This window comes from Pituophis catenifer, unplaced genomic scaffold (genome assembly GCF_029215685.1).
Source record: "Pituophis catenifer annectens isolate HBS135680 unplaced genomic scaffold, rPitCat1.0.hap2 SCAF_12, whole genome shotgun sequence".
NCBI classification, from domain to species: domain Eukaryota; kingdom Metazoa; phylum Chordata; class Lepidosauria; order Squamata; family Colubridae; genus Pituophis; species Pituophis catenifer.
Window position 1 is genome coordinate 27,189,404 of NW_027256892.1, and position 13,853 is coordinate 27,203,256.

The 13,853-nt window shown below is 52.7% G+C and overlaps 1 protein-coding gene across 1 annotated transcript; it reads right to left on the reverse strand.

Moving 5' to 3' along the window:
* Nucleotides 1–5,203: 5,203 nt before the first annotated feature.
* IL10RA (interleukin 10 receptor subunit alpha) lies at nt 5,204–8,452 on the reverse strand. The gene is made up of 7 exons (XM_070952518.1): nt 8,380–8,452; nt 8,117–8,243; nt 7,831–8,006; nt 7,461–7,624; nt 7,123–7,273; nt 6,435–6,556; nt 5,204–5,842 (listed from the first exon to the last, which is right to left on the reverse strand). Exons 1-7 carry the CDS (start codon nt 8,450–8,452, stop codon nt 5,204–5,206), a joined length of 1,452 nt encoding a protein of 483 aa, XP_070808619.1.
* Between the last annotated feature and the right edge of the window lie 5,401 nt (nt 8,453–13,853).

Genomic DNA, 13,853 nt, shown 5'->3' on the forward strand with positions numbered 1-13,853 from the left:
AGCGGCTTTTGATACCATCGACCATGGTATCATGCTGCACCGGCTGGAAGAGTTGGGGGTGGGAGGCACCGTGTTGCGGTGGTTCTCCTCCTTTCTCTCTGACTGGTCGCAGTTTGTGTTGGCAGGGGGGCAGAGGTCGACCTCGAGGCCTCTCATCTGTGGAGTGCCGCAGGGATCAGTCCTCTCGCCCCTTCTGTACAACATTTATGTGAAGCCGCTGGGCGAGATCATCCGTGGCTTCGGGGTGAGATACCACCAGTATGCTGATGACACCCAGCTGTACATCTCCACCCCAGGCCACCCCAATGATGCCCTTGAAGTGATGTCCCAGTACCTGGAGGCTGTGCGGATCTGGATGGGGAGGAACAGGCTCAAGCTCAACCCTTCCAAGACTGAGTGGCTGTGGCTCCCAGCATCCCGATATAGTCAGTTGACTCCATCACTGACTATTGGGGGCGAGTCATTGGCCCCCACAGAAAGGGCTCACAATCTGGGAGTCCTCCTGGATATGCAGCTGTCCTTGGAGGAACATCTGATGGCTGTAGCCAGGGGGACCTTTTGTCAGGTTCGCCTGATTCGCCAGTTGCGACCCTTTCTTGATCGGGATTCCCTGTGCACAATCACTCATGCCCTCGTCACCTCTCACCTTGACTACTGCAATGCTCTCTACATGGGGCTCCCCTTGAAGAGCACCCGGAGGCTCCAACTGGTCCAGAATGCAGCAGCGCGGGTAGTGACGGGAGCAGCATGGCGCTCCCATGTAACACCGCTCCTGCGCGAGCTGCACTGGCTCCCAGTGGTCTTCCGGGTGCACTTCAAGGTGTTGGTCATCACCTTTAAAGCGCTCCATGGCATAGGACCTAGCTATCTTCGAGACCGCCTGCTGCTACCGACGACTTCCCATCGACCTGTGCGCTCCCACAGAGAGGGAGGGTGCCATCAGCCAAACAATGTAGGCTGGTGACCCCCAGGGGGAGGGCCTTCTCTGTGGGGGCACCTACCCTCTGGAATCAGTTGCCCCCAGAGATAAGGAGAATCCAAGACCTCAGTGCCTTCCGCTGTGCCCTTAAAACCCACTTTTTCCAGCTAGCCGGGCTGGCTTAAGAAGAAATTTTTAAATGTTTTAATTGGCTTGTGATTTTTAATTTTTGGGCCAAATTTATATATATTTTAATTGTTTTTTAATATTTGTATTTCATGTTCTTAATTCTGTCTGTACACTGCCCTGAGTCCTCAGGGAGAAGGGTGGTATATAAATTGGAAATAAACTAAACTAAACTAAGTTCTTTTGCTTCTTGGATGAGAAGCAAAACGTTTTCAAAGATAAAAACAAACTCTAGCTGCCTTTTGGAAAAATAGCACCTTTGGAAAACTAGCTTAACAAAGAGAATACTTGAAGGGTGGCCACAAGACAGATTTATGTTCTCCATAGCACCTGAGGGTAAGGCAAGAAGCAATGGGTGGAAATTAGTTAGAAGGAGATCCAACTTAAATGAGGATGACGTTCCTGATAGTGAGAACTGTTAAAACAGTGGGAAAACTTGCCTCCTAGAGTTGTGGGTGCTGTATTGTTGGAGGTTTTCAAGAAAAGATTGGTCAAGGATTATGTCCGAGAAGGTATGAGGACTCCTGCCTTGAGTAGGGATCTCCAAGTTCCCTCCAACTCTGATTCTGGGATAAGGGTCTCTGAAAATTTAAAACCCTCTTGGAAACAATGCATGGAGGGATGTGATCAAGGCTGTGACAAAGACCAGGAATAACATCTCCACTTGTATCCTTTTTCAGGATGATGGTGGGAAGAGCATGTGATGTTCCTGCAGGTTGAGTCATGTGTCCTATTGGGACTTTAGGGAAGTAAAATGGATTATTGAAATCCCTCCTTGGCTGTTTTGTGTGATACTGAATTGTCAGGTCCCAGCAATCCTATGTCTCCTCTGCGCTCAATAAAATCACAGCACCCTTCTCTTTAGACTAATAGTCTTGGCCAGTTGCAGTTCAGAACCAGCTGCAGTAACAACCCTGCAGCAAGCCAGTCCATCATCCCCCCTGACCAGGCAGTACACAAACAGCAGTGCTTGGAGAATGGTATGGACTCCCTTTGGTTGACTGTGGGGCATTTCATATTTTAGGCTGCTTCTCTTGAATTTTGGATTCTCTGCAGACACAGCAGTGTGTGTGTGTGTGTGTGTGTGTGTGTGTAAAATAGAAGGACAGCAGTTGCTTGCGGAGCTACTCTTTTAACAGAGGAGCATTCCGGATGGGTTTCCCTGGTGCCAAGTGGTTCAGTCCATGCCCCCCTTTTATAGTTCCCCCCTCCTCCTCCCACTCCTGGGACAAATCCTTGCTTTTAAATGCTGATGGGGGGAGGGTGGCTGATCCCTGTTTAGGACAACAGGAACCCGCTAGCCTTCCTAGCATAAGCCCCACCCAGCCATGGGCAAGAAGGGTGAAGCCCTTTAGAGCAGCGGTCACCAACTGGTAGTCCGTGGACCACTGATGGTCCGTGAGAAAATTTTGGTGGTCCACAGAAAAATTATTTGCAGTTTTTATATTGCACAATCAGGGGTTCTCAAACTACGGCCCCTGGGCCGGATATGTGCAATGAACTTTTGAGTTGCTGCAGAGAGTCTCTCCCTTCTGGGTCTTTTTGTATGGGTCAGAGGGGGGGGAGAAATTCTGACTTGGGGTCTGCTTCAGCCTCCTGGTGCAGGGCTTTGGGCAAAGGCTGGAGGGAAGTGCCGCTGGTGGCAAAGAGCCGGAGGGCCTTGTTCCAATGGGACTGCATCATGGCCTGGAACTGGGTGACCATCTCAGCCCTCTGAGCCTCCAGGCACAGGTACCTGGCCTTGCACTCCCACAGGTCTTCCCCCTGCTTGGAAAGCCTATGCTTGTAGTTCTCAGTGAGGTGCTTCTGCTGAGCCTCCTTCTCGGTCAGATCCAATTTGAACTGACACAGCTGTTTTGCCAATTCTTTCTCATGGTGGCTGCTTAGCTCCAACAACTGCTTCCTGTTGGGGCCCTAAGGAGCCCGGGTGGGGAGGAAAGGAGTGGCTGGCAGGGGAGGGACAAGGAGAGGCCAGCAAGGTGCCCCTTGACGTGAGTGACATTGAGTTGATCACGCCCACCGACTCACATGACCACCTAGCCATGCCCACCCAGCCGGTCATTAGGCAGATCATATTAGTGGTCCGCGGGATTTAAAATTATGAAATTAGTGGTCCCTGAGGTCCAAAAGGTTGGGGACCCCTGCTTTAGAGGAACCTTGGAAAGGGCCGCTTCCGTTCTTGATAAACATCTAATCCACCCAGGCGGGGTGGGGGTGGGGGGTGGAGGGAGAGGGGAGGGGGGAGGCTCCGTTCCCCAAAGTCTTAATTTACCATAATGGAAATGGATTCTTTATTGTGCTGTGTTCAAAGTTTAATCCTGAAGTATCACATAGCTAAACAATATTTATTAAATAAGACAAAAGACATTGGTAAAGATAATTTAGCTGAGTTTAAAATAAATAAAGTTGGTTTGTACAAAAAATCCAAGGCTTTTTGAGACGATCCTTTTGTATTAACCACAAAAACCCTGCCTGATAGTTCGATCGTTATTTTTATTTTAGTGGTTTCTTGTAAGCTTTTCATATTGTCGGAGTTGGGTGATCATATAAATTCTTTAAATAAAATAAATAAATAATTAAATTAAATTAAATTAAATTAAATTAAATTAAATTAAATTAAATTAAATTAAATTAAAATAAAATAAAATAAAATAAAATAAAAGATGGTCTGGGGGGCCCTCTTTAGGAAGCTTGGCCTGGGAGGACGGTTCTTGGGGATCGGGGGGGGGGGGAGGCAAGACTTAAGGTGGACTTCTGTTGAGCAGCTGCTTGTCCTATGAGTTGCAGAAGACCTGGGCAACTGAGCGCCCCCCTCCCTCCGTTACCCAGCACCATTCCAAGCCAAGGGCCGAGTCTCTATCCCCACCTCCCCAGAGTCCTCCATGAGATTCGGGTACTGAGGCCTGGGTCTTTATCACTGCTTCAGTTCCTTCTTAGGGGAGGACTCCAGATAGACCTCCAACACCAGGCCCCTCCTATTTAGGAATGGCTGGACTTGGAACTTTGCAGGCCAGCAGCATGGTCACCCCACGGCTTTTTCATCGGGAAAGTCAGTGAAAGGGCAGCTCCTGCGGATTTTTGGAAAAGCAAAACAGGGCAGGAGGAAGGGATTTCTTAGAGAGAAATGGATGGAGTCCCATTCCGGGTTGCAGCTCTGGGCCCTTTGGATGGCAGTCATGGCACCAAGGCACACATTTACCAACCATTGCAGAGGATCCAAAAATGGAGGTCTTTTTTCTACTAGAGGCCTCCACTCTCCCCTTTCATAGCACAGCCCTCTCCAGTCTTGTGCACATTGTTTTGTGCTCTTTCTCATGTGCAAGGTCCTTTTCGGCTTCCTTTCCTTTTCAGAAGAAAAGGGAGAGTGAGCCGTACTACAGGTGGTCCTTGCTTAACAACTGCCCTGTTTACCAACTGTTCAAAGCTATGATGGTGCTAAAAAAGTAACGTTACGACCAGTCCTCACATTTACGTCTGTCGCAGTATCCTCACAGACATGTCTTGAGATTTGGGCACTTTGCATCCAGCGGGCAGTTACAATTATCACAGTGTCCCACGGTCACATGACCAACGTGTGAGCTTCCTAGCCAGCTTAATACAAGTGGAGCTAATGGAGAAGCTGGCAGGAAAATTACAGGTCGCAGTCACAGGATGCCTTGTTTAATTACTAGATCACTTAGTGATGGAGTTGCTGGTCCCAACTCTGCTCATTAAGCAAGGACTACCTCACTGTATTTGCTGTTGTCTCTGCCTTTGGAACGCCCAGTTTCTCCTCCAACCTCACAGATCAGTCTTTGGGAGAGTGCCATTTTCAATGTTTGAGCTACATCCAATGAAAAGAAGAGAAAATGCAATGAAGCAATCAGGAGTTTTGCATCTGGGATCCCTCTTCCCTTCTCAAGTTCTAAGACAGATTCTTAGTTCTCTGCAGGGTTCTGCCTTTGTGGATCCCAGGAAGGAGGCAGACCTCTTACATCCAGCACTGAGAAGGAAAGCTCTGGGGATGGGATCCTGGCTCAGCTGTCGCTGGAGGGGAAGTGGCAATGGAGGCTCTTGTCCAGAGAAGCCCAACCTCTGAGCTGACTCACAGGGCAATTGCTATGGTCCAAAGACATCCAAGGACATGCTGCGTGGGAACTGCTCTTTCTCCTGATCCACACGATGAAGAAAGTCCTTTGGGAGAGCAACCCCCTGCAAGCCAGGGGGGGCTCCGAGGAAGGTCTGCTTCAAATAGCCAGTAGTCAGACTGGGGTGGGGAAGCACCTCCCCATCCATGCTGGAGGGAGGCCACGGGCAATCCTCAGGATTCAAAGGAGCCCCTGACTGTTGCTTGTACCCAGAAAAATGGGCCTGAGTCACATCCTTGGGTGGTGATCCCTCACCTGGGAACAGCTGCTCTTTTACTCCAAAGCTTCCTGCATCTTTCTGCATGTCAGTCTCTTGACCAATGTCCAGGGTGAAATGCAGATTGTCCAAGCTGCCAGAGGTTTCCTCCAGGCAAATGCCACTGTCTGCACTGCATCCACTGCCTTCCTCCAGCCCTCTGCCCTCTTCGTGCTGGCAGTTCTTCTCTGGAAGCACCACTCCAGTGCAACAGCTCCCTCTCCTTTCCAGGTGTGCGTGATCCTGTGGACCCAGGAAGAACAGTTGCTGGATGGACTCGGTCTCCATGTGTAGGATGCGGATATCGCTTTTCTCCATCAGTCCCCAGCAGAAGCTGTGCCCAAGGGGTGATTTCTGGTATGCAAAAGAAAAGAGGGGGGAGAGTCAGCTGGCAGAGTCTCCAGGCAGCCCCAACTAGTGGTCACTCCAGCTCTTCCAGGAATCTCACCCAATTCATGAGATTCTTCCCAGAAAGAAGATTCTCCCCCACCCCCCAGTTCTTCAGGCAGACAACAACCCTTTCCAAGGGAAAGAAAAATCAGCATGGACAATGGCTCAATCAATCAATTAATCAATCAATCAATCTGAATAGAGCTGGAAGGGACCTTAGAGAGACCTTGGAGCCATCTGGCCTGGACTATGGAGGTTCAGATCCGTCCCTTGTAGCTGTGGATTGATCATCCTTTCTTGGCTTCAGGTGAGGACAGTTTTTTCGACAAACGGCTTGTAAGTTTAAAGAAAGTTGGCAGTTTGACTAAGTCATTGTTGGAGAGTGCAAAATACCCTGGAAACAGGGGCTCCCACCCTTTGGACAGTGGACACAATTCCTTCTTTGAGAGTTTTTGAGGGACTGGGATTTGGCCAACATCAGAGAACTTTCCTATTTGCTTCTCTGAGGGCCATCTGGGTTTGGGAAGCAGTGGTTATTTTGGGGAGGGGGTCTTACCAGGACTGAAGGCATCCTTGTGGGCTTCTTCTTGCAGGCAGAGGCCAAGCCCAGCCCTGAACCCAGAATCCCAAGACTTAGAAGAGTCAGGAGGGCCAAACTCGGGGTAAGGAGAGAGTACTCTGCAAAGGAATGTCCCCACATGTGATTGATCAGGGTGGGCCATTCATCCAAGACAGACAGTGCTGGGCAAACTGTGCCCTCTCACTCTGGCCACCAAAAGTACCAGCAGTTGTGTTGGAAACAAGCCAACAGTTTGATTCAGAAAAAAACACAGACACCAAGAATGGTTGCCTTATTTAAGACAGTAAAAGAACTAGGAAGATCCTAATGCTGGGGAGCTAAATAAAGGCCACTCCCCCTGTTAGTCTTGGGCTGAGACCAATAGAGCCTTCTCCCCACTTGACCCGTTTCTAGTCTAGAAATACCAAAACCAAATTTTATCTCAAAGCTGCTCAGGGGCCTCCAGACTTTTAAAGAAAGTAGTAAGACCAATAACTTAGATGGGCCAGCAGAGGGCTGTCTCCAAGATAAGCTTCACTCTCTCTCTCTCTGTGTGTGTGTGAGAGAGAGAGAAAGAGAGAGCGGGAGGGAGGGGGAGAGGGAGAGGAGGGGGGGCTTTGCCACAGGCTCTGACTTCCTTGGCTACAGGGAGTGAGCCAGAGGTACAGAGAAGGCTGGTGCTCACCTTCTAGGGTGGGTATTGAGACACACTGCTCCTCTGTCCAGTTAGCAGCGTTTGGCCTGGAGGCCACACGAGGCTGTACACTGATGCAGTACTGCTCCCCCCACAGCAATGGGGGCAGGTCAAATTCCAGGCTGCTGTAGACCTGCAGGAGCTGTGGAGGAGAATGGGCAGAACCTCATCAGGCCTTCCTCCCTACCAAGCTCAGGCCACTTGTTGTCCCAGCCCATGGCACCCTTGGGCTCCTGAGGGGCTTCTGTTGGTGCTTCAGTAGCTGCCATTCCAACTCCCCCAGTCAGTCCCACGGCTCACCTAGTCACTGGTGATGGACTGAGGCTCACCTCCTGATTGTTGGATACTCTTTGGACTCGGGCAAGATATTCCCCCCATGCCTCATAGCTGCCTTCATAAGTGAGGTTGGCCCAGCAGCTGGTGGGAAGCTGCAGCGAGACATGGAGCTGGTTGCCACTCCTGGAGAGGGTCACCTTGGAGAGCCACAGAGTTGCTGGGGAGAAGGAGGTGAGGTAAGGTGAGGTGAGGGTAAAGCTGGAGGAAGCTGCCTCCCCAGGGAGTCGCCCTGAACAGCTCCCCCCTCCTAGGTTCGCCTCCTGGGGCCGGCATGGCTCCTTCGCCCCACCAGGAAAAGCTGGCGGCTCTTGGGCCGTGCCTGGTCCCCGAAGGAGAGGCTGGCTCTTCAGCCTCTTGCGCTACCTTCGCTAGGCGTAAATCGGCGCGTCAGTCTCCAGGCGGAGGAGCTGTTCCCGGCTATGGCGCGCACCCGGGCCAAGTAATGAACCGCGGGCTGCTGAGTTTCGCAGGTGAGGTCACAGGAGAGGAGCGCGATCCGGGTACAATTGGCGGCGGCTCTCCAGCTGTCGTTGCCGAGCCTGCGGGCGGCGGGAAGTGAAGCCGAAGACGGTTATGACACGGAAGAAAGGCAAGGACCCCACCCGACCCGCCTGGCCTCTCTCTCTCTCCCGCCTTGCCCTGCCCTTACCGCCGATACTGCACCTCGTACAGGACCCCGGCGCCCGCTTTAGGGCCCGCTTTCCAGCGAAGCAGGTGATGGAAGACACGGGCCTGGAAGTGGACCGCCGTGGGCGCGGCGAGAACCCGCTCTCCTCCTGAGGACACAAGCAGCGTCCGGGCGGTTAGCAGGCCCTCGGCATCCCGGGCCCCGCGCCCGACCCTCCCTCTCTCTCCCGCTCGCCTCCCGCGGGCAGGCCGCTTGCAAGCCGCCGCGGTTGGCTCTTCACTCACCGTGGCTCGGAAGACAGGACGCGGCGAGCAGCAGCAGCAGCAGCAGCAGCGCGGACACCACCACCTCGGCCATCCTAGGCGTTTGCCGGACGGCGACTGAACGAAGAGCGTTTGCTGGCGTGCGCTGGAGCAGCTGGCTCGGCTTTCACTTCCTCTGGGCATTTCCCCGCTGCTTCCCCTTTTGGGGAAAGCCCCGCCCGCGCCTCTCTCTGCCGCCGGACCCGCCGCTTTTGCCGGAGAAGGAGCGCGACGAGGACCAGTTGTGCGCTGGGGAAGGAGCGACAGAAGGTGTCAAGAGAGCTATCGGAAGCTCTTCCCCGGCCTGCCCAGCTCTTGGCTGCCTGCTTGCCCACCCTGCCGCGACCCCCCCTCCCCGCTGCTCATCTTCTGCTTCTGAACTGCGATCCTTCCTCCACATTGGACGGCCCCTGTCTTAACTGGAGGGAGATGGAGAGCCGGTTTGGTCTAGTGGTTAAGGCACCAAGATAGTAACCGGGTGCCTGTGAGTTCTAGTCTTGCTTTAGCATGAAAGTCAGCTGGGTGACCTCAGCCAGTCCCTCCTTCTCAGCCCACCCACCTCACATGGTTGCTGTCGTGGGGAAAAGAGGAGGAAGAAGGAACGTTAGAGAGATGTTCGGTTTCCAAGCTCCCATCCTGACTTTCGATGGCTCAGTCTTGGGTTGTCCTCCCTGTGGGAACTGCCACCTCCCAAAGTCTTTTGGAGGAACTGTTGGATTCTCCACTCTGAGGTCATTTCTGATTTCCACCACTTGGGCAATTTGCCACCCCACTACCCTCATTTGGGGCTGTTTCTGCGGTCAAAAGATGCAGGCAGGTGCTGGAACACGAGACTGAATAAAAGTGCGTCCAGGGAAACCGCTTTTCCCATCCTCCCATCCTCCAGAATAGATTAGCAGGAAGCAGGATTTAGGAGTTGTTCAACTTAAAATTCCATCCTTCTCATTTTGTAAAACTAACCCTTTTGGGAGGGTGAGGGAGGGGGGGGTTATAAAGAGAGTGACATCAGGAAGGGCTTTAGAATAGATGCAGCTCATTTCGTTTTCATCTCCCTGGGGTCAGACACCTCTGACTGGCTGGTTTTTCCAAGCTGGACTTTCCGGTGTGCAGGGGAGGGCTTGAAAGCAGCCTCTCCTTTGGATAAGCCTGCATCGCAAGGCCCACGTTGAAGCCAAAGCCAAAGCCAAAGCTGAGATCCTTTCACCAAGGGGGAGCAAGGCTGCTGTGAACCTGGTACTGGCCTCCTTGGCCCCCTGAAAAGCGCCCCAAGGAAGCAGCAGGGAAAACCCCTCCCTCAGAGCCTCTGGCCCTTTCTGGGCTCATCACAATGGCCAAGTAGTGCTCGGTGGCCATCTAAGCTTCAGTGGAGCAGGCTCAGACTTCTTCCATGGCCCTCTTGCAGGAAAAGGCTGTGTCCCTGGCGGGAGGCCAGCTCCACCTGGCCACCTTTCACTGGACAAGTGCCATGGTTCTCCTGGCCCAGAAGCTTCCACATGTGCTGGGCAGTTGAGGAGGAGGAGGAGGAAGGAGGGAGGGAGGGAGGGAGGGAGGGAGGGAGGAAGGCATCTGCAGCCACAGGGGGAGACTCAATGTCCAGCCTCTTTCCAGCTGGAGCTTTGGAATGCCTTTTCTGATACCCTCCCAACCGACTGCCCTGTGTCAGGCTAATCTCTGGTCAGCACAGCATGTTTGTCTGGTGTTCTTGACAATTGTGCAGAAGGGGTTTGCCACTGCCTCCTTTTGGGATGTTTCCTCGCTTCTCAGCCTGACTTTTATGTTTATGTTTTATTAAATTTGTATACCGCCCTACTCCCGAAGGACTCAGGGTGGTGAACAGGCACAAGATAAAATACAGAAATACAAAAGTTAAAAACAATTTAAAACCAAATTAAATAATATTGGCCCACGACAATTAAAATCCCAATAAATTTAAAACAAATTAAAATTTCAATTTAAAATTTAAAAGAAAGGGGAGAAAAATTAGGCCAGGCTGGCTTGCTGGAATAAAAGGGTCTTAAGAGCACGGCGGAAGGTGCGCAGATCCGGGATCCTCCGTATCTCCGGGGGGAGCTCGTTCCAGATAGTGGGTGCCCCCACAGAGAAGGCCCTCCCCCTGGGGGCCGCCAGTCGACACTGCTTGGCTGATGGCACCCAGAGGAGACCCTCTTTATGAGAGCGTACCGGCCGGTGGGAGGCTATTTGTGGTAGTAGGCGGTCCCATAAATAACCAGGTCCTAAGCCATGGAGCGCTTTAAAGGTGGTAACCAAAACCTTGAAGCACACACGGAAGACCACCGGGAGCCAGTGCAGCTTGCGCAGGACAGGTGTTATACGGGAGCGCCATGTTGCTCCCATAACCACCCGCGCGGCTGCACTCTGCGCCAGTTGGAGCCTCCGCGTGCTCCTCAAGGGGAGCCCCATGTAGAGAGCATTACAATAGTCCAGCCAGGAGGTGACGAGGGCATGAGTGACTTTGTGTAGGGAGTCCCGATCCAGAAAGGGATGCAACTGGCGGATCAGGTGAACCTGATGAAAAATCCTCCTGGTCACGGCCGTCAAGTGCTCTTCTAAAGACAGCCGTGAATCCAGGAGGACACCCAAGTTGCGAGCCCTCTCCGTGGGGGCCAGCGATTCGCCCCCAATAGTCAGCGATGGCGTCAACTGACTATATCGGGATGTTGGAAACCACAGCCACTCAGTCTTGGATGGGTTGAGCCTGAGCCTGTTCCTCCCCATCCAGATCCGCACGGCCTCCAGACACCGGGACATCACTTCAAGGGCATCGTTGGGGTGGTCCGGGGTGGAGATGTACAGCTGGGTGTCATCAGCGTACTGATGGAATTTCACCCCGAAACCACGGATGATCTCGCCCAGCGGCTTCACATAAATGTTGAACAGAAGGGGCGAGAGGACCGACCCCTGTGGCACACCACATACGAGGGGCCTCGGAGATGACCTCTGCCCCCCTGCCAACACAGACTGCAACCGGTCAGAGAGAAAGGAGGAGAATCACCGTAGAACAGTGCCCCCCACCCCTAACTCTTCCAGCCGGTGCAGCATGATACCATGGTCGATGGTATCAAAAGCCGTTGAGAGATCTAATAGGACCAGGACAGAGGAGCAGCCCCTGTCCCGAGCCCTCCAGAGATCATCAACCAACGCGACCAATGCCGTTTCCGTGCTGTACCCAGGCCTGAAGCCCGACTGGAACGGATCCAGATACGTCGCTTCATCCAGGTACTGGGGGAGCTGTCACGCAACCACACTCTCAACAACCTTCGCCACAAAACGAAGGTTGGAGACCGGACGATAATTAGCCAACACTGCTGGGTCCAGGGAAGGCTTCTTGAGGAGAGGCCTCACCACCGCCTCTTTCAAGGTGGCGGGGAAGTCACCCTCACCCAACGAAGCATTTATAATCCCCTGGAGCCAGCCTCGCGTCACCTCCCGGGAAGCCAGCACTAACCAGGAGGGGCACGGGTCCAATAAACAAGTGGTCACATTCAGTCTACCCAGAATCCTGTCCATGTCCTCAGGGGTCACAGGATCAAACTCATCCCAGATAACGTTCTCAAGACCTGCCCCAGTCCCTCCCCCTGAGACTACCCAGTTGGAGTCCAAATCTTCCCGGATCTGAGTGATTTTGTCATGCAGATACTGAACAAAATCCTCGGCTCTACCCTCCAAGGGGTCCTCCCGCGCTTCCTGGTGGAGCAGGGAGCGGGTCACACTAAACAGGGCAGCCGGGCGGTTATCTGATGACGCAATAAGAGCAGCAAAATAGCTACATTTCGCTGCTTTTATCGCCACTAGGTAATTCCTAATATGAGATCTTACCAGTGTCCGGTCCGATTCTGAAAGACTGGCCCTCCAACTACTCTCTAGGCGTCTTTTCCGGCGCTTCAACTCCCTTAGCTCCTCAGTAAACCAAGGAGCCAAATGAGATCGGTGCCGGGTCAGAGGCCGCAAAGGCACGACCCGGTCCAGAGCTCCAGCGGCCGCCCTATCCCAGGCGTCCACTAGGTCTCCAGCCGAGGCATGTGCCAGAGCCTCAGGAAATGGCCCAAGCTCCATCTGAAACCTATCAGGTTCCATCAGGCACCTGGGGCGGAACCATCTTACCGGCTCCGCCTCCCTGTAGCGGGGTGCAGCGGTTCGGAGGTCAAGACGAAGGAGAGAGTGATCTGACCATGACAAGGGCTCGGCAACTATATCCCCTATCTCAAGATTACTCAACCACTGTCCAGAGACAAAAACCAGATCCAGCGTGTTTCCCCCCATGTGGGTAGGGCCATGAATTAACTGGGTCAGGTCCATGGCTGTCATGGAAGCCATGAACTCCCGAGCCACCTCAGATGCCTCACCGACGGACGGCAAATTGAAATCCCCCATGACCATAAGCCTAGGGGTCTCAACCACCACTGCGGCGATGACGCTGAGTAGCTCGGGCAGGGCTGCTGCCACATGGCAGGGAGCCAGGTACGTGATCAGCAAACCCATCTGAACCACGTGACCCCATTTCACAAGGAGGGATTCACAGTCGGCCGTCTGAGGAACAGTGGCCTCCCTCGGTCTCAGACCTTCGTTAATAATAACCGCTACCCCCCCCGCCCCTACCCTGCAACCTCGGCTGATGGAATGCGTGGAAACCTGGTGGGCACATTTCAACGAGAGGGACCCCCCCTTGGCCCAACCAGGTTTCCGTAATACCTGCCAGGTCCACTCCCCCCTCCTGAACAAGATCACAAATGAGGGGGGCTTTATTTACTACAGACCTGGCATTGCATAACATCAGACGGAGGCCAGGGCCCTGAGGATCTGCGCCACCTGGAGAACGAGTGGAGCTTTTTGGTCCAGGGATTCTCTGGTGGTCTCCCATTTGAGTACTAACCTGGACTGTCCTTGTTTAGTTTCTTCCAATTAATCCAATGAAACAAATAGTGGTCACTGAAGTCCGTCCCCCCCTTTAGTGCATTGGTTTATTCCCCTCCCTCGCTGCTCCTGTTGGTGACCGATGACCTTTAGGAAGTGTACATTCCTTAGTTTAATTGTGCTGGATGCAAAAACAATTTCCTTAATCTTCCCTGAATTTCTCACCATTCAACCTCACTAAATTCTGGTATTATAAGAAAGAGATTAAAATCCGCCACAATTTTCTTGGGAGTGAGAATGATTTAATAAATGTATCTCCTGTTTCCCTTTTAAGAAAGAAACAGAAACAGAAAAACCCCAAATGTTGTAATCGTTCTGCTCTGAGAAATTTGTTTAACCCACTTCCCAATTTTGTTCATGTTCCACTTGAGCGGTTCCCCCCTGAGAAATAGTCACCACATCTGGACAGTGGACACGGATTTGTTTCCGCCCCCTCCTCCAGTAGCAGTTTCATTTTCAGTTCCTTAAAGGCCTCAGGATCATGTCTGCTTTTTCAGAGTTGGTGAAAGAGGGGCGGGAGTTGG